Consider the following 23,591-nt stretch of genomic DNA (forward strand, 5'->3'; position numbering starts at 1 on the left):
GGCCCTATTATGCATGCCAGAACAATGTGTCAGGATCACATTTGCCTGACGGTCCCATGTGAGCCGGCAACAGTGGACTACGGGCCTCTCTGTGCCTCGGCGCCCTGCAGCTGACCAAACTGGCTCGCTCTGCTCCAGCGTCTCTGTGTCTGAAGCCGCGAGGCTGCTTTGGACCTCATTACCACTTCTGTTTGGGAGCAATCCATGCCTTGTTGGCTAAAGGGAGAGGAGCATAAACACTGGGGCACTAATGGCTTTAAGTGAGTAGGTTTGAATTGCCAAGGTCCTTGCAGTGGCCCTTTGGGGCTGTTCAGTCCCTGGCTTGGCATTCGTCCCATTGGCAAAGTAGAGTGTCCAGCCAAGTTGGCAGACTTTACCATCACCATATAGCTTTTAAACTGTTTAATGAAACTGAATGAAACATTGAAAGGTATTGTTTGTACATTCAGTGAATTTAGACATTAATTGGCCTTTACATCACAGCCAACTTTACCCATAAAGTCCCTTCTGGATACGAGAGTATTTATGAGACATTCTAATCCTTTGCTGTGTTAGTTTGGGCTGAAGTCCTCACCAGTATCCCACCATGCATTTTCCATCAAGCAGTGGTGATGGAGGACAACATGAGCCCACAACGTTTGTGCAATTTCTGATTAATCACCAGATTTAGTTTGGTTATTTTTAGGTTAAAAAATAACCATAAAAGTTTCTTATACACGGCTGATTTATCAGAAATAATGCCTACTTGAAAATTTGTTCCAACAGTGTGGAGACGGGATGCCAACCAGCTAGCTGGCCTGCAAGCTACCAGCCAGTCAGCATCATCTCAGAAAGCCCTGTGGTAATTAGGCAGAAGCACCGGTGTCTCTGTAGTGTTTCATACATAACATATAAGACAGTTCCTTTTGAATGTTCATGATTTTACTGTTTATTGTACAATAATGCTGTCTCTGTGATGTTTTGGCTTCCTATAAGAAGCCTTATATAACTTTAAAACAAGCAGAGGCACTGTCTTCCTTTTTAATATCCCTACACATCACAGTTGAGATAACAGCTGTTACCTGATCGCATGTTATAGTTGATGCCACTGAGCACTGTAAAAAGACTGGTGGACCTTTGAGCTACCACACAACAGGTGTGTAGTTATGTTAAAGTGTAATCACCACAGACATCTTTGTTTTAAATATTGACCAATGAAATTCAGGATTTCTTTTTAGAATTTGAAAAGTGGTACAGTACTGCTGATGTGTATCTGCTGAGTAAAAAACATCTCTGTTACGTGTGAATTCTTCTCAGCTTGAAGGTAAATTGTGTTCAGGTGTGCCAAAGTTAGTGAGCTCTGCTGAGAGAGGTCTGCTCCAGTGTCATCGGCCTCTCATCGTACGTTGTCGACAGAAAGATTACCACAATTGCTCTTTTGACTCTTGTAGCTCACCATCTTATCTGCCTGGTGTTTAGCTCCATGCCTTTTAGCGGGCCATTAAGATAAAGCCCCTTGGACTTGAAAAAGACACTTTGGCATGTTTTGTCTCCAGGGTCACACTCAGAGACAACTCTTACTGCATCAAATCAGCCAGAAGCTTTAACAAAAGTTAATTCACTCGCTGAAGCACATTTATTTACCTTTTTTTTTGCATTTGAGTCAGAGAAATATTGAGATGTGAATGGAAAATCACTACAGTCTTCATGGGGACATCAGTGGAAAACTCCACTTGGAGTTTGGTCCCAAAATAAATCTGAGGGTCCAGAGGATGATCAAAGGGAAACGGGACAAACTGAATTATTTTTGTTACACAAATATATGTTTATTTTTATGACTTTACTTTGGTTTCCAAAAAATCCTTACAATAAAAAATGTGAGAACAACAGTCATTTTTTGGTTGAGCTCATATCCAAAATTACACCATCACCAAAACCTGTGACGAGAGGTCAGAATCCATGGTTTAACGGGTTTTAAGCCCTTAAATTGAAGTAAAAAAGTTTGTATTAGACTAGACTAAATTGTATTAGACCATGAAGTGACAGTGACATCACCATTAGCAGCAGAGAACTGTTGAACATGTTTCCTAAATTTACACCAAATATCCGAGATACACACAGTCCATGTTTGCAAAACTTTCGGCACACAGTCTGATTAAAAGTAAAGAAACTGATGAAATGTGGTAGAGGAGGAGGAAATGATGCACTCACCTGCCTTCAGAAGATGGACATCTAGCACCTCAATAGCCTAACCTGTCAACCTCCACACAGCAGTGTCTCGTCCAGCAGAGGACCATCCAGAGAGTGCTGGTGGTGATGGAGGGAGTGACAGGAGGCAGCGGAGGTGATGCTCGCTGATGGTTGCCTGGATGTCCTGACAGGAGAGCACCTCTTGTCCAGTTCCGGCTCCACAGGATTACCAGCAGAAGCAACAATCCAAAGGTTTGTGAGTGTTTAAATGGTGATGTTTTTAGAGGAGAATAATGGAGATTGAAAAACACCTGCTGAAGCTGCGGAAGGTGCTTTGCCTAAAGAAGCAGGTGTAAACTTTACCTGGGATAGTGTTCAACTTAATCTGAGATCAGTGTTTGGCCAAAGGGGGGCAGGTGGGGAGGAGAGGGAAGTTGAGGGGAGGGACAGCATAGGAATCCGAGGAAGAGAGGGAGTGGAAACAGAGCAATATGTAAGAAGGAGAGAGGGAAGGTCAGAGATCTGGAAAGAATGGACGGAAGAGAATTAGTGCTTCCACATATGTTTTAAACGCAGGAAAAATGAAAGTTGAGGACAAAGAGAGGCTCTCATACAGGATCACTGTCAAACCTCTCAGGCAGGATCCGTCATTAACACCTGCAAAGTGCCAAATGATGATAAAATATGTCTTTGGTGGAAATCTAGAATCTGGAGGAAACACTGTGGCCTTTATCTTTTGGGAACAATGATGTTTGAATACCAAGGTCTTATTTTTATTTCCCTCAGCATCCGAGGCAGCTTTTAAAAATGTTTGGCGATAGCTTCTGTGAAAATGGACAGTGAATATTTCTCCCCTGCTCAATTATCTGTCTGACGAGTCCTTGGCAGGTGTAAAGTGAGACTCGGCCTTCGGATTAGGCCTCAATTGTGGTAAAGACTTTGCCAGGGTTCACTCAGTGCAGTTAAAGCTCAGGGCACCTGAGCACACAAACTCACCAAAGTTGTACAGTCTCACTCTGGGGCATTTATGGACAAAAACCAGAAACGCACACACAGTCTGAAACCTTGCTTTTCAAGCTCTGTGGGAGGTAGAGTTACAGAATTAACATGAGTCACTTTGGATACTCTGTGTACCCCCTTTTTTAATTAGGAACAGCCTCATTTACAAGGTTATACAAGACACTTCATTTCCATAGATGCTGGTGAGATAGCGAGGGGAAATCTCAGGTGGATCCACACTGATAGGGTCTGGGAAGGAGAGGGCAGTCAGTTGGGTCTTTGTTGCAGGAGGACAGTGGAAGTAACTGGAGAGGCAGGGAGCAAGATGTGTGAAAGACTCCGGGTCTGAGGGCAGGCCCTGGGCTCCCATTAAGCAGCACCGAGGATCTCTATGGAGCCGTCTTTTATACCTCCCACATCTTGTTGTGTAAATGGACACATGCTCTTAACCAACCTGTGAAAAGAGAGTGTCGCACAAAGGCGGACAAAAAAATCAACAGTTACAGATGACCCACTGGGCCGGGGGAGCTTCCTGATCTGGGGTTTGTGTTTTGGGAAATGCTGAAGATGGAGAAGTGGGAAAGATAGAGATCAGTGGCTGATACACCTGGTTTATTGCACTTACAATTCACGAGGAACAGAAAACATGAAAGGAAACGCTCGTTCTTTCAATGCAGCGAATGCTTATGTGTACGGTAAATCCAGGTTCTGTCTCACCAACACTATCCCAGCTGCTGCTTTCATTGCAGCCCCACCCGCCCAGCACCAAACTTAGCAACTAGCTGGTGAAGAAAGCCTAGCATTTAGCAGCTAGAAACAAAGCTAAAAGGAGCATGAATTTTGTACTTACACCAGCGGCCGGAAATATGACTCCCCATGAAGGCTAGCTCAGATCCATCTTTTCTGTAATACTGCTGAACTGGGAAAGTTTCCTCATGTCGATGACACGAGTCTGTGGTTTTGGATGGGAGGATGCAAACAGCTCATAACAAGTTACTGTCATGTTTGATGCTGAACGACTGGCCAAAACAGAAATAAGAGCAATAGCATTAGCGCTCAAGAGCACGAAGTGACGCAGAGGGATGTCAATGATGCTGCAGTGTTCGATAACCAAATATTCAAAATCATGTCTTTGTAGATAAACAAGTGTTGCAGCATTGATTTTAATAGTTACTATCCCCCCTTGTTGCACATGAGAGAGGCTGAGAGTATCTGGTGTATGGTCCAGCTCTGTCTTCAGGTGTTTCCAGGAATCACTGAGCCTTGTTGCTGAACAACATCCATAACAGGCAGCGAATTTCTGCCTCACACCACCGTAAAACTTGCTTGCAAGAGACATCGATTGCATCGATGCAGCAGGAAGGTACTGTGTGGGAACAGGGTCAAAGTATCCAGCATCACAGGTTCTGGAGAATCTATCAAGCCTGACCTTCACAAAGAAGGTCCTGGACTGGATACCCGCCGAGCTCTGTTCGGCAGTCACCTAATCCGTGGAGTGGGCCACTCTAATTCAACCCTTATGCCCAGCGGTTGGCTCTGCCCTGCCCTCCTCTCCTTCCTTTCCATTCACAATGGTGAACCTCCTTCCAGTAACCTAAACCTTCTTACCCCAATGACTCCTTCACCTCAGCACACAATAGGCCCTGTTCAGCCCTCCTGCCCTCAATCCCACTTCATAATGCAATGGGGCAGATCAGGGGGAGATCAGAATAACAACTGCACTTCCAGGTCCTGTTGACACAACAAGGTGTTAGCTGTGATTGGTACAATGCAACCGCATCCATCTTCCAACCCCAATCTGAGTTTGCATTAGTGAGCTTTTCCAAACCGGTTGCGGCCATGTTTTCGGAACGATGTATTGTTTGCGAGATTGGATTGGATCAACACAGAAACAGCGGTTTTGAGATGTTTCACGTCACACATGAGCCTTCAGACCTCAGTGATGAAGAAATGTAATATCTGTTGAAGGACATCTAGAAATTCCAAAACATGCTAAACATGCTAGCAGCTCTGAGAGCCTGCACTTGCTAACGTTAACAATGACGATGCTGATGTTTAGTAGGCATTACGTTTACTCTGTTCACCATCTCAGCTTAGTGCGTTAGCATGCTAGCACTTAGCACAATTAGCAGAGTCGATCCTCTGGACATCAAGGATACATTCATCAAACTCCCTGTCAGTGAATTTAAAACAGGGATGTCAAAGTCAAATACACAGAGGGCCAAAGAAACAGATTTGCTACAAGCCAAGGGTTGTTCGATGTTTATTAAAACATATTTTAATGATTGCACATAGCCTATTTAAGCCTATCTAAGATCTAACACAATGTATATTATTTAATGATTAAATGAACAATCAATATTCTTTTATCGCTCTGTCAGTAATTTCAAGTGTAAACATTTTTCAACAGGCACAAAAACAAACTTCCTTCAAAGAAAAAAAGTCCTGTGCATTAAATGTATAAAGCAATATTTTCTTATGGCTCTGTCAGTAATTAAGGGAAAACATTTTCAGCAGGCAAGTTGAGTTCAACTGAAAAATAAATCTAAATAAATTAATTAATTAAAATACAAAAATCTATAGGACACAGACAAAACAATACTTTCCTTTTTGGGGGGTGGGTAACTGAAAGTTAACATCTGTTCTGGCTGCTGATGAATAATGAAGCCGAGGCCCGTTTGCCGCGCTGCAGTGAGTTCGCGGGCTACCATTGCATTGTGGGGAATGTAGTATTGGTGCGTGCAAAACACCAGCGGGGGGCTGCGGCCAGTTCTAATACTAATCAAATATCATCCGGGGGGCCACATATAAATCATTTGCGGGCCGCATCCGGCCCGCGGGCCTTGACTTTGACATAAGCTGTCAAGACATTTCACCAAAACCCCAAAGTGTCGACCCCATAGTGGCACTAGATGTTCGATAATCAGCAGATCACCAGAGAAAGTCAAGAGGTAGGAAGCAAAGGGATTCATTCATCTAATCAATGATAGTCAAAGCATTCACTCATAGAGATACAAATTCAATGAGCTCATTAAACCTGCAGAGACTGAATAAACCTGAAGGAAGTCACCGAGCTGTGACAGCTGACTCAGTGTTTACATTCAGGAGCTATTTCTTGATATGATCCTATAAAACGTGAAGAGCGTCCACGTGACTGAACGGCCTACAAACCTTCAGAGGGGGGTTCAGCCGGTGACGGTGTGTTGAGCGGTGGGTGGGTGGCGGGTGGCATAGATATCGCACACAGGATTAAGAGCTGTGATTTGGAAGAGGAGGAGGGGGGAAATAGAGGGAATGGCCCAGAAACACAACACCGCCTGACACGTATGGAATGGACTCGACTGAAACACGTCTGCCAGAATGAGAGAAGATCTGCAGAATCCCATCTTTTCCACGGCCAAGAATTCAGCCTGTGAAACAGAGCTGTGCATACTGAGCACGTGGACGCTCTGCCAGTAACAGAGCGAGGCCCCACCCGGACCCTGAAGTGGCCTACAGTAGTTCACATGGAAGCAATCCAGCTCTTTTACACATGTTTAATGGCAATTATAGATAAAGACACTGGTGTAATAGTCTGGCGTTAATCATAATGACTTTAAGTGAATCTGATCTGTCAACTAACAACAACATCTGCTCAAGTTCTCCCCTTGATCCATGACAGCCTACAGTACCTGCAGGAAAGACTTCATGTTTTTTATTTGTACACATTTACTCCCAGTGGATGTGAGAGTTCATCTGCATCTTGACAAAACTCATACGGAGATCTCCATGTAGCCAAAATTATTAGGGGAATAATGAAGGGAACGGGCTGTGTGCAACAATGATCACCGCTGAAATCAAACCAGCAACGCTGGGGCAACCATCCGGCTGCCACTCTCATTTCTGCATCCCAACAAGCCCAACATGAGATTTTTCTCAGTTCGCATTGAGGCAGTAGGAGCAGAAAAAAAATTAACAACGGGGGAAATATGCAACAAACCCAAACTTGGCCAACACTCCAACATAAGAATTCATATTTCACCAGTACATAAACAACATTATTATGGAAGACCATAGGAGACTTAATTAAAATGATAAAGCAAACTTGAAAATGAAAATGTAATTGCATGATAGCGTCATACTTTTCCATTTATGTATGTGTAATTTGGTGAAAAAGCAACTTTGAGTAAATAATGACTCAAAAGAAGGATAACGACGCACACGTTCCAAGAAAACGTCCTGAAACGACACGATCGGACTGCAGGCAGGCTGCGTATGAGCTGTTTCATGAACAGCAGCCGTGTGCCTGAACTAGCCCTCAGATTTCACCTTATAAATAAAAATGTAGCACAAGAATAAGCTGAAATAATTAGAATTTATTTTCTTTAAGAGAGGTGAAAGCACCATAATACAGTACAGGTGGAGAAATGGCATCATGATCAGAAGAAAGAAAACGAGAATTTACCACTGAAAAATATTAAGATACATTAAGAAACTACAGAAAGCAAACGTGAGATAAATTAAAACATCGTATACTCGACAGCGCAAAGCAAACTGTATCACAGATTAGCAACTATCTTTTATATTTTCTGTCAATAATCTTTGCATTTGGTATTAAAGAAGGATCCAGGTGAGGGTGACGGGAGCACAGATAATATTTCATAAGTGTCAAAATTACAAATGCCCATAAACGACGTTGTTTCCCTGAAATGACACATCATACACATTTTAAATCAAGCATATCAAGAAATATCAGAACATGCAAATCACCAATTTACCACAATCCACACCAGAAACATAAATGCTTCACGCACATCCCACGACCTCCCATGTAAGCACTCAATCGTAGTATAGTATAATAATGTGAGTCAGAAATAGAGATCTCCAGTTTTCTACTACACGAGGTTTGTGACAGAGGAGCGGCACCTCAACACAAGTTCACACTCGTTCAGTAACATAAGCGTGTGTGTTATACATAACATGAACTCCTTATTGGCATTCAGGGCACTCCAATATCCAGAAGAAATGGCTTTGTGCGCAACCAATACATCATCTTTTCATCAACAAATGCACCTGATATTGGGCCCTGTTTATACTGCATACACGCAGTTCACATATTGTGAAATGTTTGAGCTATTCATGATCAGGCAGTCTGGTGCGTGTCCCAGCATGCACTGAGCAACACATTTCAATCAGAGTCTCGGATCAGCCCGGGCTGTCGTTGCACCACAGGGTTGTTCCTCTCGTCATGTCTGAGCTGGGTTCCTCTGAATGCTCTAATTTCCTCCCATAGTCTTCACACATGCTCATTGCCTGATTTAAACGATCTATAGCACCTGGTCCAAAGCATGTGGCACGAGTGCGTTCAGGGAGTGTCCAACTCTTACTCACTAAACTGGCCGCAGAGGGTTTGTTCAGTCTCTTCGTTAAACATTGGTGTGCTCATTAATTGAACTAATCAGAGCTCCCATTCCCTTTAAAAGCCAGGTGCGTCGGTACCTGACGCATCGCTTTTTAAACGGCAGATTCGGCACGTCGGAGAGGCAAACGCTGAGGACGCAGATCTGATTGTGTGTGAAGTGAAAGCGTGCAGATCATCTAATCAAATCCAGGAATGCACCAAAGCGCGAGAGGATCTTCCTGTCTGAATAATCTGCTGTTTAAAATACGGCAGCAGCGACTTCAGGCTTCAGCGAAAAGCTTTCTGCTGCCTGACGGTTCTTTGAGATGTATCGTCACATCACAACAAGGACAGCTACAATAACACAACAGCAGAAGCAGCCATTTGTACTGAGCAGGACAGCACGAGAGACACTTTAAAGAGAAGGCGTGGCGAGCGCTTGGACAGATGAGGATGTCAGCAGTGGAGAGGGGGCCATTCAGAGGGAGCGGGAGTCAGGAAGGAAGGATCACCATCTTCTCTCCACTGGTGCACAGACTCATATCTCCGTCCATCCTCCACTGTCTGTCCCTCAGCTGCTTAAGGCTGGAACAAACACCGTCCTGTGGCAGCTTCTTCTTCTACTGTTACATTTGGAAAACCAGGGAAAACCTGGGACATGCTGTAACTCTCTGATGGATAAATTTTAAAGCCATACTTTAGCCCAGAGAATGAAAACACAGGCCTACCCGCACAGTCACATGCTGATAGCTGTGCTATTTATTAGCTTATGTTTGTTAGCATGTTGCTAATTTTAGAACGTGATCTGTTTGATCGGCCTGTTAAAGGGGAAAAATGTCTCAGTTCAGCCAGCTTTCATAAGCAGCCGCGCTTTCATTTCTGGTGTTACAGCGTTATCGTGTTGGGTGGGAGATGTCAGCGCATCTCGAACGAGATCTTTGTGAATAATTTTTGTCTAAACTGTACGAATCTTTATGAATATACTTAGGCTTACGCAGTTCAGGCTATGAGAAGCTACCGGTTCTGGGCTGTTAAATGAAGTCGACTGGGTGGGAAGGTGTTGTTCCATCTCTCTCAATCAGCGCTCAGTCCTGTGTGTCAGGTTTGGGAGGTGATGGGTGAGGGGCCAGAGTCTGCTGCATGAACCCATTCTAACCTAAATGCAGCGGAAGTGTCGGTGACACGGCGGCCGGTGTGTGGTTACCATACAGACGGGGCCTCGGCGTCTCTCAGCTGCCTCTGCAGGGACAGAGAGCTGCTCCATTCATGGGCCGCACAGCCAGAAGAGCGGCAGTAACCCGAGCATCAACGCTCCTTCTTTTCTCTGCCCCGGACCCAAGCTCACCTCAGACGTGTCTCGTCTTTCTGCCAGGGCGTCCTGACCGAGCGGCAGCCGTCCATGTGCTCTACGTTGCTCGGGGGTTATCCCAGGATATTTCACTGCTGTCAAGAGTCGTGTGGAAAGAGTGTGATCTGAGTGGCAGGAAGAAGCAGGGAAAGATTGGTGTTACTGATGCACACACTCATGTCCCCAGAAAAGGACATTCACATCTACTCTGCTTAAATAAAGGTTCCAAGCTTTGAGCCTGTCTCCTTCTAATGTAAACCAGTCTCTGGGTTTGTTTTCTCCCTCATTATGATGACGTCTTCTGTCAGCTTGGCTGCAACCGCTGCTGCATGATGAAGGTTCATCGTTTGCCATCGGGTTGGTTCAAGGAGCAGCTTGTTTAGAATGATTTTCACCCAAACTTTATACTCTGAGGCTTAAAAAGTTGCACTGCTGCAGGAGGACACTGTTCACAGATCAGCCGTGCATGAACGGGAACATGCAGAGAAAACCTCAAAGAGCTGCTGACTGTGGTGCAGCCGAGGCCTCCAAACACAGTGTGAACACAGAACGTACGCACAGCAGCTGCTATTTCTAAAATCTAATCTCTGTTTGAACTTCTACATCATTTATGCTTTCATTTCGCCCAATTTCAACACTTTTACTACTAAAATAAATACTTTGAAGGGCCGTGCATGGTGCAGCAGTGTCACCAGCATGTCAGCCAAGTAAGGGGAAGGTTTTCATGCTAAAATCTCTGATTAAAATTTTCAATTATAGTTTTAGTTTTTAAATCAATGTGCAATTTGTGCATCAGTTTGCACCGTGTGTGGAGCATAATATTTTTCACTAAATGTAAACTGCAGTCTTTGCTCGAGCAACCAAAGCACAGAAATGTGCGACTCAACATACAATCCTTGTGAATGTGGAACTGCTATGTGCAAATATACTATTGTAGAAACTTGTTCAATATGGTGGACAGCAAACGTCTTTACATTCATGGTTGAAAAATACCACCTTTCTCTTTAAATCTAAAAAAGGCTCAAGTCAAAGCTTAGAATCCAGTCAGTGTTCATTATCTACTATTCTGTCCCATTCATCCAAAACCACAGAGCCCCCAGACTCAGAGGTCTGAGGAGCTGCAGCGGCTTTTCACTTTGGGCACCACCAGGATCTCGTCCCCATCTCGAATGCTGTAGGAGTGGAGGGCCCGGCTGCCGCACTTCAGCTCCTCGGGCCCCAGGACCGAACACATCTCCCGGTTGATGTAGAAGAGCCGGATCCCGTTGGTGGGCAGCTGCAGCCGAGCTTTGAGGTGTTTTTTCAGGTCGCCCACCGTCTGCTCCAGGCGGAGGCTGACGGCCTCCACCCTGTCACCCCAGCGAACGTCCACCACGGTGCTGCGGGGGCTCAGGTCCACCTCCGCCAGCGGGGCCAGGTGACCGTACTTGGATACTAGGATGTGGTACCTGGGGGAAACAGGGCTCATGTCAGGACACTGAGGGGTTTTGCTGTGTTGCAGCTCTCACAGGTACAGGTGGGCCCATGTGTTGTGTTTACTGCCCAGGCAGTACTTCTCGTACAACATTATCTCTCCATGTATCAGGCGTGCTAACGCCATCGCTCTGCTTTAATAGTTCCAGCATGTAGCTCCTCATAAAACAACAGTGTGTCACAAAGTCTTTGTGTATAACAGAAAAAAAGATAAAACAGGTTAATCAGTGAGCGTTACGAGTGTACTTCTGAACTCTGAGGGCAGCTCGGCCTGCAGTTAAACTCGCTCCTGTTCTTTATGGTGGCGTGTAGGCCTGTAACAGTGAGGGTGATGTGTTCTGTCTAACATAGGAGAAGCATCAAGATTTTCTCTTTTTTTTAAGTTTTTCCATCAGCCGTTATTGCACCTTCTCTTTTTTTGACGTGGCAACCAGAAAAAGTTTTGTGCTGCACTTCAGCTTTTCCTCGTCCACGTGTTTGCACTGGGGTTGTTTCATGAGCAGATGAAAACCGATGGTGTAAAGAGGCGAATGCAAACGCAGCTTGTGTGTGCTTCAGAGAAACACTGAGCTCTCTGCCTCCTGCCTGCCGTGAGAAAGCTCTCAGCCACCTCAGGGGAACCCGTGTTCGAGATAAGGACCCAGGAACGATTAAATAAAATCCAGGAGAAAAGGCCTGTGCTTTCAAAGCTACTGTAACAGCTGGGCCAATCAAAGCAATTTCCCTTCCCTCCCCAAAACTCCCCCACAAAGCCAATCCCCCGGCCGGGGCTTTCTGGCCAAAACTTGCGGTCCACCCTGGGAATTCTCCTCTAAGGCCACAGTGCACAAAGTGCCATTCTAAGAGAAGCCATTTAGCTAAAAGGCTTCATTTAAGGTGGTGAGCATGGTCTAATGGGGCAAATGGTGCTGCCGGTGATAACGAGTCAGCATTCCAGTTGTCTTTTCCAGCATTCTTCGATAATGGGCGGTAAAGTAGCGGCTTTTGGAGCGAACGCAGACACCATCTATCCCAGATCTTAGCCGACTTCTCGTTGGTGTTTCTTTCTACCTCATTATCTCATTTTCTTCTAGTTGAAAGATGCTGCTTAAAAAGTTAAAATGTTGATTTTCCCCCTTTCCCTCCCAGACTGGTCCTCGAAATCCACTGGTCCAGGTCCAGTCCCCTTTCAGTCCCTCTCCACCGGCTACTCGGACTCTCAGGTTTCTTTTTCAGCCCAGTCCTCTCTTTCACTCTTTGGAACTAATCCTTCCTGTCCAGCCAGCATTTCTCTCTTTATACCTCATTTCTGTTTCCCAAACCCTCTCCCGGATTACCCACAATTCTCTGTACGTCTTTTTTAGAGATTTCTGAGGTACTGCATCCGTCTCCATCAGTCTGATTTATGGTTTGAGCTGCGTTTATAGTTACTCAAAGCCAGGTGTGTTCACCTGAGAGGCTGTGACCCTCCCTGCAGGCCTCTGATCTCTCAGGGTAGCAGGACCACAGCCCCATCCCAAAGGAAAGGGGATAGCGGTGTGTTCACTGCTTACTGAGCGTGTCCGACACCCCTATAACACCCACATGCAGCCACGGTGATCCCGAACCTCGGACCTACACTGAGAACCTGGCTCCAGACCAAGACCACTATGCAACAGTGGAGACCACGAAGGAAAGAAGTGGAATCATGGAGTTGATAAAAATGTGTGCAGGCCTTCGATGGAGCCTGTCACATAAAAAAATAAAATAAAAATAAAATACGCACGGCAGAATTTCCAAATACACGTTGAATCTTCACATGCAAAATCGTTTTTTCTTTGCCGTAATCAGTCAGACGATCGCAGGCTGGACTTGCAGCTCCAGTGACATCAGAAAACAAATCAATCTCTCAACTTCAGGGCTGACGGAGTGGGTGTATACATATAAAAAAAATCAACCTGCTACCTCGTGTATCACTTTTCCAATCAGAGAATTTCCAGCACAAAGGACGCATTGAGCAGCGAGAGACTGGTGGCATTGTCTCCCAAAGGTTAGTTTCCCCCAGTCAGGGACTACACCTTCCTTCACAAATCCCTCTCCAACATTCTGCTGAGGTTAAGTGGAATGCAGTCGGTGAAGAGCGCCGGCAATTATTTGACCGCTGTCAGCCCCCGACGAGGGCTTTCCAAAATATTATATCACATACTGTGAAATGTGCTGAGGACAAAGAGCGGGTTGTTGCTGTTGTCGCCACTTTACAGGTGCTCACAGTGGAAGAACGTGTCAACACTTCAGCCTTCTGATTGGTTATCAAAGACAGACAGAAATATTTATGAACTTGAGTCGCTGGAAGTCTAAATCTCTCCTTCAGAAGAAACAACGAAAACCTGCCAGCGTCACAAGGCATGGCACTAAAGACATAATGTTTATTCTTATTCTGTTGAAAACACCCACAACAAAAGCCAAATTGTAAATGATGTAAATTTAATCTTGTCTGAAGGGTGAAACGTGGAAGATGTTGGCAGAACTTTAGTTGAAAACATTTTTTAAAAACGAACCAACATCAGCAGAATGTGAAGAAAAAACAGTTCAAGTTCAAGAGGCTGAATTCAAATTTAAACACCAAAAACCTCCCGCCGCTCCGTGCTCTCGGTCGGGGAACGCTCCAGTCAGCTTACGGCTAACTCAGCTAACTCAGCTAACAGCAGCTAGTAGCTAAAGCCATGAGAATTCTTTATTGTTTATTTGCATTTTATTTTTGAATCCAGCTCGTTTTATTGTATTTACACTTACTCTTTTATAGCCACCTTTAAATTTGTTAATTTGTTTGCTACATATTTTATATATTTGGATTTAATAAAAGTTTTGGAACTGCTTTCAGTTCAGAGGTGGTTGCTGATATCCAACCTCAGGTGATCAGTTCTGCTCCAAGAGAGTAAAACACATGAAAAACAGCTCATCCATCAGAAAAGCAGCCTCCTTTAGTAAAGTCATAAACATGTGTGAGTGTGTATCGCGGCCTGAGTACCTCCGAGGAAGCTGCTGCTCCGGGCAGTCCTGGTAGTACCTAATGAAAAACCTCTCAGCATCTTCCCTCTCTCCAGCCGACACCGCGCCTCCATTCAGCACCGCGACAGACGACAGCCTGCAGGCAGGGAAGCACGACGGAGAGGCGGTTAATAAGCAAACATGCTATCCTGCATGTGAAGGACAATAAGGATGTGTGGAAGTGCAGACTCACTGTGCTAAAAGGAGGCTGCGTCTCTCGTGGGTGGTGTAAGGCTCCAATAAAGGAATCCCCTTTGCTTTGACTTCCACCAGCTTAGGGAGGAAATTCAGCCTTTCAATGTCCTCCCATTTACTGAGCCCTGAATAACACAACATTACAGAGATTCAGGGCCAAACTGGATATCTGTTTACAGCATGCACTGAATGCTGGACATGGATGGATGAACAGCCTTCATCATCCGTCTCAGACCTGAGTTGTTGAGGTTGATGCTGCGCAGGTTGGGGAAGAGGCACTGCAGTGTTTCTTGAGTGTCACCCACAGAGTCCAAACTATTATTGGCCAGAACCAGTGTGCTCAGGCTCGGGTACATCACCCCGAACTTCCTCACTTCCGCCCATTCCTGCAGCTGGTTGTCTGTAATCTGCAGCAGGCGTAGCGACGGACAGGAAGTCCGGGATTCTGACACGGTGTTGTAGCCATTCAGGCACAGGAAGAGCTCCTCCAGCCTGGATGATGAGGTGAATTAGCTCAGCATTAGCTTCAACGGCGAAACATTTTCAGGCAAAATCTGCATCTGATAAATCTGAATCTGCTGCATCTGTTGGCTCTTTGTGCTTGAATCCCAATGTTAAGGGTCTATTCTGTAGACCAGGACCAGCAATGTAATATTATTCTATTATAACTGATATTATCAAGACTTCTTACACATGTACCACTATCTTTGATACGATCACTATGGTAGCTGTGTATCCTGGTCTTGGATCAGCACAGGAAACGTTCACATGCTTCATCACTCACTCGGGCGTGTTCTGTGTGAGCATGTGCACGGTGTCCCAGCTGATGCGCGTGTTAATGAGGACCAGTTGTCGGACCCTGGAGAAAACCTCGGCCATGCTGGGCTCCAGCTCTACGCCGCTCAGGGGGTTCGTGCTCAGATTGAGGAAGTCCAAGTGGGGGACGTTTGAAACGATGGTGCAGATCTGGCAACCCACAAGCATTAAAAGAAAAACAGAAAATAACCCTCAGAGAGAACCTTCATTACAAACAATACATATAATTTAGATTTTGTTAATAAAGTATAACAATTAAATACACATTTGTGTGTTAGATATTGTAGCTTGTTGTTTATTTTAATGCTTTAGTTCCAGTTTCATTCTCTAATAAAGATAAAATGCAATCTAAAAACTGATAAATTATTCTGTGTTATTATGGATGAATCTACCTGCAGTAGATATTTATAGTAGTTGAACTGAGCTCCACCTTTACCAGCTTCAATATTAAAGCGATGAAAACATTAAAGGAACAGTGTGTTGGATTTAGTGACATCTGGTGGTGAAGTTGCAGAATGCAACCAAATGAACATCCCTCGCACTTTCCAAACTTGTGAATTTGTCCTTTCTGGGTTACCGTAGAGACATGGAGGTGCAACATGACGGACTCCATGGAAGAGCAGCTGCTCTTTCTGTAGATATAAAGAGCTCATCCTAACATAACAAAAACACAATCATTCTTAATTTCAGCAGATTATAAACTAATGGTAACTATAAATATTTTATTCCATATTCTGTTTACATTTGGTATTCAAAGTTTATTTTGATGCTAATTCTTGCGTACTTTTGCTTCAGTAAAAATTTGAATGCAGGATTTTTACTCGTAACAAAGTATTTCTACCACTTCGGATCATGATCGCATGGCGGCCATTTCCTGCTCAAAGCTTCAGAGAAATATCACCGTGAGCAACACCGCGTTCTGTGAGATCTGTCAGATTTCTAAGCATCGAGCCTTTGAAGGACACCCACCTCGACCCAGTCGTTCAGCTGATTGTGGGACAGGTCCAGCTCCACCACGTGGGCGCAGAAAGCTGCAATGTCCGACCTGTCGCCAGCTTTCGTGATTCCGCAGTGATTCACGACCAGCGAGCTGGGCAAGAACAGGCGGTCTGCAAAGAAACAGGTCGGCAAGCTTACTCAGCCTTGAAGGAGCGTCACACACGAACATGTCGATGTCGGTCTGAACGTCTCAGTGATGTCATCGCTCACGATCAAAAGAATCACTAATCAATAACCCGACATAGTTTCTAACCTTTGACAGGGGATCCCGGCGGGCTGGACAGAACCACCACTCCTTGGCCGTAGGGGAAATTCTCCGGATTGTATTTCTCACTGATGACTTGGATGAAGGTGCGCCCCTCCTCTTCATCGGACGACGACTCCATGGTTCCAGCCCTGAGCGGGAATCCGAGGCGAAGACACAGAGGGGACAAACAACACAGTCAGTTTTTTAAGTGTTTGACGAACTGTGGAGTCATTGACAACAACAGGTCCTGGGTCAGTTCAGGGTTGCTCAGTCTCACTGTTTAAAGGAGGATAAGGCTGGTGTACTATGCAGGTCTGAGACCGATCTGATCCAGCATCAGCGTCATGTGCCCACTCTGATTTAATTTACTCATTGGATATCGGACTGATGTCACAGATCGACGCACCGATCCTGATTCCACAGTCTACACCAGGCATGGGCAAACTACGGCCCATATGCGGCCTGTTAAGATTTTTAATCCGGCCCGCCGAACTTGAAGAAATTATATTAATAAACCTTGTAAATGATTTATTTTCCCTGCAATTCTGGCCTTTTTCCAATAGATGGCGCACTCTAGATACATTGAGCTTTGCTGAGGTGCGGCGTATTACTCCATGTTTGCGCTTTACTCTTCCACCCTCATCCCTTCTGTAAAGATGAGCGGAGTTAAGAAAAGAAAAGTGGACAGAGAATGTCGAGTTTTTAATAAGGAGTGGACAACTAAATATTTTTTACTGAACACCGATCAGCTGCTGTATGTCTGATATGCCAAGAGACTGTGGCGGTGTTTAAAGACTATGATACAGCAAGAAAACTGACTCCAGACTTTGATGCGCTGGATAAAATGGGAGACCAACAACACTGTTCCCACTGAAATTAAAAGTACGTTTCTCCGTTGTGTTATGTAAAAAATGCATTTGAAACTAATTTGTTCAATAAGCCTTACATGTTACATGTCCACCAGCTTTACATAAAAAACGATGACATGTTCTCTAAAGGAAGGATTAGATGTGATTTTTAGAACCCTTTGTTGCCCACAAGTCAAAAATCCCCCCCCCCCCCCCCCCCCGTTCTACACAGACTGAACTTTTGTGGTTTCCTACAGCCCGTTTTGAGCCGCGGAGCTGTAGTGAGTATTTACGGCACCAGGAACGACATGTGGGATCAACTCAAACTCAAACAGTCAGTGTGTTCATGGTAATGAGGGAACACGTCACCCAGTACAACAGCATGGCTCAGTGGTGTGTTTTTAATTGTTTTTGAACAACAATGGAGCTTTATGGCCCCGAGAAATAAGCTACGACAAACTGAGGCTACACGGACGACACTGAGGAGGATCAGGTTTTGGTCTTTTGAGGATGCGTTGACAGAAAGACAAATGTGCAATTACTGAAGCTCATCGCTTTATGGATAATAGACTGTCATTAGCAACAGATTTAAAGCTGCAATACTCAACTTCGCACGTTTCAGCCTCAAATGGCGAAACTTCACTAATCAGCAACCACACAAGACGACCAAACGTGTCCACTGGAGCAGTGTGACGATTGTTCCCGTAACATGAACTGATATCTACAGTGTCAGACTTTCACACCTGTAGTGTCCAGCCCCACACATGAAAAAACACCTGTACGGTCACCTGAGGTCAGAAGGTGAATATGGAAGCGGCGCAAGCAGCGACACCGGATTTTACAACGCAGCTTAAATGCAACCAAAATGAAACTATCTGTGTCCGTGAGGCTCCGCGTGACGTGAATTTCATCATCAGAGGGGGTACGCGCAGCCTCTGTGTGGACGCCCGGGGTTAAATGTTGCTAACAATATTCACCAAAGTAGAAAAAAGTCATCGATCTTCTTTGCCAACCCAGACAAGATATATAAACGACTGACTGTGTCCCCGCAGACGGATCATTACTGCTGCTAACAGAGAACTCAGCAAACTAAACATGTCCATGTAGAGGTGTGAGGATTTATTGATCCTTGATGTTTAAGTCACAGTTACATCTGATTCACTGGCTTCGATCAGAGAGAAACCCAGAAGAACAGGAGGAGCCCTGCTGTAGCTTCATGCTCTAAAAAGACGACTCTTTCTTCTCTTTGTTATCATATTTGGTGTTTTTCACCCTCAGGACATGTTCAGTCTCACTCTGCCTGTCGGTCTCTCACACGCACACGCACACACACGCCCTGTTGCTAACGCTGACTCCTCTCTGATAGCGGCTGCTAGAGTTCCTGTGAAAAGTGACGTCAGCACTTTGAGAGATATTCTTCACAGACACCACAAACACGTTCATCCCTTCATCCCCATGAATCTAAATATAGTCACTTATCAAACTGCACTCAGCGTGAGCGAAGACTCTCGTATGAGCTGATACCGACCGTCTGAACGTTAGCTCAAAGGCCCAAACCTGAAAAACCACTCACGCGCTTCAAGCAGCATGACTTCAAAGCTGCTTCACTGGAGTAATTCACTGCAGGACTGCGTTTCACTTCTCACACAAAAGTGTTTTTTCTGAACAATCCTCGGCTTAAAGGAGGTCATCATCATCACAACGCTTTCAAATAAACAATAAATAACAACACAGAAATGCTTTTTTTAGAGTGTGGAAACGTCATGAAGAAGAGGAGTCATTCGTGTTCTTCTGCAACACAGACGAGGTAAATAAACCAATGACCTCCTGTCCCCAGCTGAGAATGATTAGAACAGCTGCTCATGCTGATTAGAAGCAGCAGAAAGAGTAGAAACAGTCCTTTACAATAGTAATAATAATAGTAAAAACAAGCTGTTTAACTAACCGCAGAATATTCACAGTGACACTGAGTCAAACGCAGTAAATAAACCGATGAAGAACACAGGGATGAAGTGGCAGCAGTCGTAGACGTTAAAGCAGGAGCAACAAGATATATTTCTATCTTATTTGTGTATCTACAGAGACAACATGGAGGACACTGAGACACAGGACCAAAGGGCAGCAGATACATGCAGGCGTGTGGCTGAAGCTAATGTGCAGCCTCCTCCCTGCTTCGGCTTTTAAAATCAATACAAAAACAGCTAAAAAAAAACATAGATGGATGTAAAACAGATTCAGACTCGGTCAGTTTAAGTGTCTACGTTCAGTGGGTGTGCACACTTCACTTCTCGCTGCTCCTGGTTGCAGACATGTGTCTTCAGTTCGGTGTTCTTCTGTGCGCGTCAGAGATAAAAAGGTCTAAAAATAACTCGTCAACATCACAGAACAACCTGGGAGACAGAGCGGCAGAAACGTGAGAGGCGAAGCAGCACTGACAGGAGCAGGTGTGCCGACACGTCCTCATCACGCCGGAACACCTGTCATCACTCACAGCCGTTTGTATGCACGTGGCGCTGCGTCACGTTCGTAGTGCCGACTAACCGATTAGTCGTTTAACAGAACAATTAATTGCAAACAATACTGGTCATTGATCTTTAAAATGCTGAACTTTTCTGATGTGGATTTGCAGCTGTCTGTGTCTTATGTCATTGTTACATGAATATGTTTGAGTTCTGTGCAGTTAAGTGGATAAAAAAAGCAGTTTAAAGACGTCACCCTGGGCTCTGGGAAGCTGGGATGGCTATTCCTCTATGTCTTTGAACATTTTAGACACTAAACAATCGATCCAAAGGATTTCTGACCAATTAAAGGATGCCAAACTGACAGTCACAGCCCCAACTGTGTGTTTGACACACAGAAACAGAGAAAATCAGAGTATATTTTCTATGTTTAACTATTTCATTAAGGTACAGGGCATAAAAACACAGGACTGGTGTCACTCCAGCTATAAAGAATCAAAATACAAAAACCAGCCTGTCAGTTTAGAAACAGCCGTGGAAAAAATCAAAAGCAGCAAAAAACGAAGGCGGTAGCAGCAACAGCATCATAACTAACAGGTACGAGTATTAACAGCAGTAGTATCAGCAGTACCTCATTAATGCTTCCTCATTTTACAGCTTTAATGTTTATTGCATCTATTAATTCGATTAATTAAGTTTTTGTTTGTAGTACTATGCTTTTGTGATGACACCATCCATATCAGAACATACAACCTGGACCTTGTGTGTCCACAGACAGCATCCAGGTGTCCAGGACTGACCAACCCTCCTCAACCCTGATCAGGCCTATCAGTTTCAGACACATGGGGTCTGATCATCTTAAACTGAGCCCGGCTGAGGCGGCGTGTTGGTAAAATGACTGAGCGTTGCGTCCGGACTCTGTCTGATGTCTCTGTCATAGATAGTGTCTCGTTTCAAAGATCCTCTGATTCACAGAGACCAAAGGCAAGCCTGTTTTCACCAACTCGCCTCCTCTCACGCTGTGAGAGAAAACTTTGATGAAACAAGAAGAAGAGCGTCTGAAAAGGAGCTAAACTGAGCTTGGGAATCAGAGAAAACTCATTTACATGCATGCAAATAAAAAAGCAAGTCTTAGTGGTCATATGAATGGAGGACAAACGGCACGGGAAGACAGCTTTTACTCCATGTCAAAGGGAGTGAAATGTCCATTATAAGGCTGACAAAAGGAAGGTAGAATGACAGCTGGGCTCCTGGCAGGGCCCAGAAAACACCTGACAATGCACAGACAGCAACTTAGTGTTTTAAAAAGGCCTGATGAACAGATGCCAGACTCAGGTGATATTCTACGTTACATGTAATGGTTCCTTTCTCCGGTGTTCAGTTACGGTTCCTGAACATTTTTCATAGAAAATCATCTTTGAAAAGGTTCTTCTTCAGTCTTTCTTCAATTCGGCACAGAACAATTAGCAAATTATATTCCTAATAAAATTGTTCAAACTACTCACCACCGCCCTCCGCGGTTTGGTTCAGTGACATCAATGCAAAAGTGTTTTCAAGTTTTACTGTTTTACAGAAAAAAACAAACAGCATTCATTGATATGTTAACGCCGAATTGAATGGCGACCAACGATGATTCGTAAAAGCTCAAGCGGATGGCTGTGTCTGTTATGTGCATTTGCAAATAATCAACGTAATATTGAACTTTAGGGTTTCTTAATCGGGTTCGGCGAACATTCCTTTCGCCGGAGAGCACGGCACGTTCGGGGGGCTGCTTGTGACCGAGGCCTGGCTGCCTAATGTCGCTCGTGCACAATCGACTGAGCCAAATAACAAATTGAGAGTCGACATTTTCACAGCTCCAGAGGGGACATTTATTAATTTCACGGCCAAACACCGCCGCCAACCTCGAAACAGGTTGCAACATATGTCTGAAGTCGGAGGTTGTGCAGCAGCGTATCCACCTTTACCTTCATCGAAGAAAGGTGCAGAGATTTCAGCGGCTGCTAGCAGCGAGTCATTGTCGTGACCTCCAGCCGGACAACATATCAACTATTCAGGCTGTATTTTCTAACTGATGTCGTATATTTACAGACCGATGGCACTCACCGTCCCCGGAACCCCCTCGACGTTGTGTTTGTTTTTGTTGTTCTTCGGATAGTTGTCAGTTTAAGACACGCCCACTTTCCCGGAAATGACGTAGTTTAAAAGTCTTGTTTTTTCCGTCTTCTTCACTGTTCGCTATAATACAGAGAATAATTAAGGCATAACGGGCCAAAATACAGTTTAGTGATTGCTGCCATAAATAATTAACTGAAAATAGATTTAACAGAAAGCTCAGTGACTGAAGAAGCAGCTTTAGGTATCACCTCAGTGGAGTTCATATATACAATTCATAAGTATAATACTCAACTCTGAAATGATCAGCACAAATATAAATGTCTCTGAATGGAAACGCTCTGCTAAATGTTAGCATTGTTAGTCACTATATTGCTTTATTTTAATTTCGCCCCAATTATAAATAGTTGATTAAAATCAAACAAAAAATTGGTTTCAATTTTGCATGAAATGCGAAAATGCGTTAAATTAAGAGTTACAATGGAAAAATCAATCAAAAACCCGTTAAAAATAAAATTTGTTACTAAATAAATAAACTGAACTTGTGCTAAAGTCATTTTTACAACAGAAAATAACTGAATTGATAAACAGTTAAGACACAAAAAATGGAAGAAGCTCTATAAAGATTTCTTTCATTGTTTCCATCATTTGACTGAATCCAGATGTCTGTGGTTTGAGTTTGATTTTTATTTGCATTCATACATTTTACTTGATTTGCTCATCAGTTTTCTTGGTTTAGAACAGAAATATTTCACTATAACTTTGCTGGAATTAAACCAGCCTACCTTGCCGCCACCAGGTGGCAGTAATGTCATGTGTGCAGCAAAAAGGTGCAGCTGAGCCTACATAACAATTAGAATACACAAATATAATACATGTCTCAAAGGAAAATACATTATTTTTCATCAGGTAGAAATACACAATTCCAGATAATTGATTGATCTGATTGCTTTTTAACTATATCACTCCTTTCAGCTCCTGGATCTATCACCCCCAGCAGCCCCTCACTGGAGTGAGAGACTGTGAGAACTATGAACCACTGCACACTGCACTTTTACACCTTCACCTCCACCTGCACCTGCACCTTCTGTGTACTTAACATTTAGGTACACACACGCTTAACTAAAAGGTCAGCCATTTGCATTCAGTATATTTCAGCTGCTGTTGGTACATTTCACTGGTATATTTTATTGTTTATTGTTTAGTATATTTTATTGTCTTAGTATATTTTCATTTCTGGTATATTTTTTATTGCATTTAGGAATATTTTTACTGCATGTTGGTTTACTTTATTCTAGTATCTTAATTTTATTTTATAACCTTTCTTATTTTTCTTATTATCTTGTTTCTAACATGGGGGTTGCAATGCAAATTTCATCTCATGTCATGCTCAATGACAAACAAAGAAATCTTGAAATCTTGGATATGTTTTCTTTTACTGTCTTGTAGCTAAACAAGTTCACTCGTACATCCTCTAAATATGGTGTTGAGATGGAACCAAAGTTAGTACCTCCCCCCTGTAAACAGAGAGGACAGT

At 44.0% G+C, this 23,591-nt stretch overlaps 1 protein-coding gene across 2 annotated transcripts; it reads right to left on the reverse strand.

Annotated features, from left to right (window-relative positions):
• Nucleotides 1–7,511: 7,511 nt before the first annotated feature.
• On the reverse strand, nt 7,512–22,112 carry LOC121617649 (tubulin-specific chaperone cofactor E-like protein). 2 transcript variants are annotated; one of them, XM_041952848.1, is made up of 8 exons: nt 22,046–22,112; nt 16,639–16,781; nt 16,356–16,495; nt 15,355–15,536; nt 14,806–15,062; nt 14,569–14,695; nt 14,356–14,472; nt 7,512–11,344 (listed from the first exon to the last, which is right to left on the reverse strand). In XM_041952848.1, the coding sequence occupies exons 2-8, from the start codon at nt 16,769–16,771 to the stop codon at nt 10,999–11,001; spliced, it is 1,302 nt and encodes a 433-aa protein (XP_041808782.1). In that variant the 5' UTR covers nt 16,772–16,781; nt 22,046–22,112; the 3' UTR covers nt 7,512–10,998. The 2 variants fall into 2 exon arrangements, with proteins under 2 accessions (XP_041808782.1, XP_041808783.1); XM_041952849.1 differs by lacking the exon at nt 22,046–22,112 and adding an exon at nt 21,907–22,037.
• Between the last annotated feature and the right edge of the window lie 1,479 nt (nt 22,113–23,591).

Source organism: Chelmon rostratus, chromosome 14 (genome assembly GCF_017976325.1).
Source record: "Chelmon rostratus isolate fCheRos1 chromosome 14, fCheRos1.pri, whole genome shotgun sequence".
Lineage (NCBI taxonomy): Eukaryota > Metazoa > Chordata > Actinopteri > Chaetodontiformes > Chaetodontidae > Chelmon > Chelmon rostratus.